This window comes from Halictus rubicundus, chromosome 1 (assembly GCF_050948215.1).
Source record: "Halictus rubicundus isolate RS-2024b chromosome 1, iyHalRubi1_principal, whole genome shotgun sequence".
NCBI classification, from domain to species: Eukaryota; Metazoa; Arthropoda; class Insecta; order Hymenoptera; family Halictidae; genus Halictus; species Halictus rubicundus.
In genome coordinates this window covers 2,396,489-2,400,787 of record NC_135149.1, presented here as the reverse complement: position 1 = coordinate 2,400,787, position 4,299 = coordinate 2,396,489, and the positions used below count along the sequence as shown (strand labels likewise).

Below are 4,299 nucleotides of genomic sequence, written 5' to 3'. Positions count from 1 at the left end.
TTTATTTCAACGTCGGTCAATGTGAGCGACTTGTATTCTGTTTGTATGAGCGAAAAAATAAACATATTGACGACAACGTTATGCAATGGTTGGTCAAAATGTGGTAGTAAATAAACGCACTAGTAGTCAATGGTAGAAAACGCTCAAAAATATAGATGATAATCTAATAAACGAGAAAGGTGAATCAACCAAAAAATTCAATATTTACCACAGTTAAATAAATCATTTTTTGGCAAGAACATATCGAGTTTCTCTGACAGCGCCCGCCTAACAGCGAGCAACAATAGGGTACATGGAGTGCGTAACAGATAAGAGATCAAATTAAGAGAGGTAAACAGATTGTTTATTCAAGCATTGTAGAATATACACGGTAGAAATGGCCAATTCGATGAAAAGAAATTAGCGAAGTCGATTGTTGGAACATCCGCGGCGGCCTCGTTCGAGAACGAGGACCGGAAACGGATGGGTTCCTCGGCGGAGATGGTGGTTGCAATCGGATGTTCCAGGATCCTCGTCTTCTCGAGATAACGGGCTAGGGTTCGCACAAGACTCAGCGTCTGCCGGCGATCAGGGTCGCTGCTGGGTAGCCCGTGTAGGCGTAGGATGCGACTGGAGCTGCGAGGGGTGCATGAGCGACCAGTGGGCTCGCGATGTAGGGTGCGGCGTAAGCGTGATTGATCGCATGAGCGTTGTAGCTGCTAGCATAAGTTCCAACGGTCAGAGCCGCTGGGATCGGGGCTGCCACGGCTGCTGGAACGGCAGCTGGGATCAAACCGGCTGAGCACACGGCGATCAGACCGGCGAAGAGGACCTTTCAAAAAGAAACAACGATATCGATTAGATTAAAAGCCGAAACAACTGCAGCGTATATCAGACATTAGCCACGCAACTTTTCAGTTTTCTTCGTACAGGTCAAGTCTTGTTGAAAGCTCAAAGATCTCTACAAAGTGCGACGAGCAAGGTCTCAAAAATAAATGCAATCAAGATTTTCACTTTGTACTACTCCATACTTTGCGAGATCTACAATTTTTGTCTGATACAATCTCTATATGAAATAATGATTTCCAACCGTTCTGTCACTCTATCGATATTTTATTCGAAGCGTTGTTCGTTACTTGTTGCGTTCAAGTTGCTGACAATTGATCTGAGAATACCTTTCGAGTACAAAGGGTTAATCATCTTCTATACTCCACAGAATAATTCTTCCGATATATAACATACCGAGGACCTGTACTTTTCGGTTTGAATCGAGAAGTTGGTCAATTTCGTTTTATCAGAATTTTACTTAATCTGTAAACTCGAAAACACGTGTGCGTTTTCGGCGGCTGCACTTACCAAGAATTGTGCGGAACTCATTTTGCTTGTTGGAGATCTCGAGGGTGTTTCGAGTGGAACGTTGAATGAAACTGTGATACCAAAACGATTAGGCGGACCGCTTTTATAGGTGGTTCCGCGCGAGACACATACTCCCACTACGCGCGATAATGGCGACGGAACGGTGGTTGCGAGGCACGATGCGACCAGGAACACGCTTCGGAATACCAAATCGCTTTGTTCGTTTTGTACCGGGACGCCCGGGTTCGGGTTCGTTACTTTCATCAGCCGGGCTCTAAGGTCGAATCTATACGTTTTTTTCGAGCGCCGAGCCGGAGATCGACGGCCTGTGGATAGACTAATTGCTGGACCTCGATGATCTTCGATCGGATCTAATTCCTCGTTCATCCGGGTTCATGTCCTACCTATCCCTCTTTAGGGAACCCGGTACTATTTTTTACGTTGGGTTCGGTAACGAATCCGTTCGTGTTTCTTTACAAGAATGTTGCTTCGATGTACACTAGTTTTGTAGAAAAATTATCTAGTCGATCACATGTGCGCTGTTTTCTTCTACGATCTTGTCCGTTCAGGTGCTCAACTATGCCTAAACGATTTCCATTTTTATTTAAAAGGTTCAGTATATTGTCAGAAGTGCTGCATTTTTCATCACATATTGTTGTAAACATCGGCTTTGTCCCTTCAACAAGGAATTACAAATTGAAAAACAGTCGAACAAATGGGTCTCTATTTGCTTTTATTTATTTTTTTTTTTTTGATTCCACATATTTACATTTACATCTACCGTTTTTGTTTGGTTCTATTCTCCAATGTTAGGGTAAGGGACGTATATTAATGTGCGTATATTAATTATACTTCTTTATAAAGCATAATAAATATTGGAAAAGAGATTAGAATGAATATTGAAAAAAAGAATGAATATTGAATATTTCTTTTTCAATATTCATTATGCGTTAAAAATAAGTGTATTTGTCATTGAGAAGTTGGGAGGATTAGTTTATTAGACGAGGTCAAAACAATTTTTGAAAAAAATTTGAATTGGTCGGAATCGCAGCTGTTTTATCTGAGCCTGTATTGAAAATTTCAAGAATGTGTTTGATTCGCTCGAATAAATTATATCCACGCTGAAAATTTCATCGATACTGGTTAATTCGCTTACGAGTTATAAACGATTAAAAGTGGGATTTTAAGTCGAAAATCGTGAAAAATGTCAATTTTCCCAAACACATTCTTTAAATTTTCGATACAGGCTCAGATAAAACAGCTGCGATTCCGACCAATTCAAATTTTTCTCAAAAATTTTTTACACCTCGTCTAATAAACTAATCCTTCTAACTTCTCAATAACATTCAAGTCGTTTGATCTAATTTGAAAAAAGTTATGTTGCTTCAAATAGTGTGGACTCAGTTTTGCTCGTTAAGTACTGTAAGTATGATTTCTCTATTAATGTTGAAGAATCGATCGGATGCTGTTCCTCGCGAGAAATATTTCCCAAAGGGTTTCTAGGAATGGCGAGAGGATTTTTCGGAAGATGGACGGTGTCATCGGCACCGCGAGGCCGGGTCATCCGTCGACCCTTGGATGACATAATCCTTGGCCAGCAGGTATGCCAGTTTCACTTGAACCAGTAATACAGATTGGGTGCGGCTCGTTCACGTTCTAAATACGAAAAACGGGCGTACATACGTTTTGCGTCGCGAGGTTGTGACACCGTGAGTTTCGAAGATCGTTCCACGATCGTGACTCGAATTCCTAGTGGAATGGCGTCTCGTCTACGATTCTCCTTCGGACGGTAAGACTTTCCCTTGGTACGTCGCGCCGCGCCGGCCCGGAAAAAACGTGTCGAATCGCAACTGTTCTTTTTTGGTAAATTGGGTGACGAGAAAAAGCGGGATCCGGACAATTTATCTTCATGGCCAAGGACCGGGGGAGCACCGCGTCGCGAGAGCCCCGAGGGAAGAGGGACGACGAACGCCGCCGCGGCGAGATGCAGTGTCGATGAACCGCGGTGGACTGCAACGAAAAGAGTAGAAAAATTGCCCGACCTCTGGCTCGAGAAGTTGTTACATTTTCATTTCGAAAAATTGCCCGACCTCTGTCTCGACAAATTGTTACATTTTCATTTCTAGCCCTGGATCGTATGTTTTCGTGTCAGAGCGAAAGGGTCGAACGAAGGTTTTGCTTAATTGCATCCGCGACCTTCACGGCTAGCTATGGCTTCATTCCTAGACTTTCTCTGTGAACTTAATTGTTAATTTGGTCGCGTAAGTTTGATTTCTTAATCCGCGGCCGGTTTTCGAGCGGCGGCGGCGGCGTAGCGCGCGTTTTCGCCTCGGCAGCTCCAAGGCGATCCTTCGCGTGAACTCTGTTACGATAATAACGAGAAGTTGTTCTATAATTGGAAACAGGTATTCGCGAACTGAGCCTCAAAGCGGACGCTCGCAAACTTAATCTATATTTGATTTGTAATTAATATTTTGTCACGTAACGCGCCTGTTGACAAGACCGTTCGCGCGTGTCGGTGAGCACGTTACACCGCTCCGAATCCATAGTTTTATATAATTTTAAGTATAATTAACTATTCGCATTTCGTCGCGAGCCGTGAATGGCCCTGTTATACCGGTTTCCGCACATTAACGATCCTCCCGTCGCGTGAGAAATTCCGAAATTCTACTGTTGGACAACGTGACGCAATGGAACAGGAGAACGGATCACGTCGTTATTGTTGTACACCGTCGATGCCGATAGACGCATAACGTTCGCACAACGTAACCAACACTGGAATGCTTATATTAACCTGCTTGCATCACGCGGAGTTATGAATAATATACGCTTATAACCAAATTTTTCCCTTTGTTGCGTTGTTGCGTGCGCGGTGCAACCCGTGGCGCAATCCGTCATAAGTAGATACGAAGGATCGTTGTCACGATCGTAACATTATCGTGACGGGGGCCAGTCTCTATGGAC

The 4,299-nt window shown here is 43.5% G+C and overlaps 1 protein-coding gene across 1 annotated transcript; it reads right to left on the bottom strand.

Moving 5' to 3' along the window:
- Nucleotides 1–335: 335 nt before the first annotated feature.
- On the bottom strand, nt 336–1,449 carry LOC143363762 (uncharacterized). The gene is made up of 2 exons (XM_076804510.1): nt 1,336–1,449; nt 336–811 (listed from the first exon to the last, which is right to left on the bottom strand). Exons 1-2 carry the CDS (start codon nt 1,354–1,356, stop codon nt 551–553), a joined length of 282 nt encoding a protein of 93 aa, XP_076660625.1. The 5' UTR covers nt 1,357–1,449; the 3' UTR covers nt 336–550.
- Nucleotides 1,450–4,299: the final 2,850 nt, after the last annotated feature.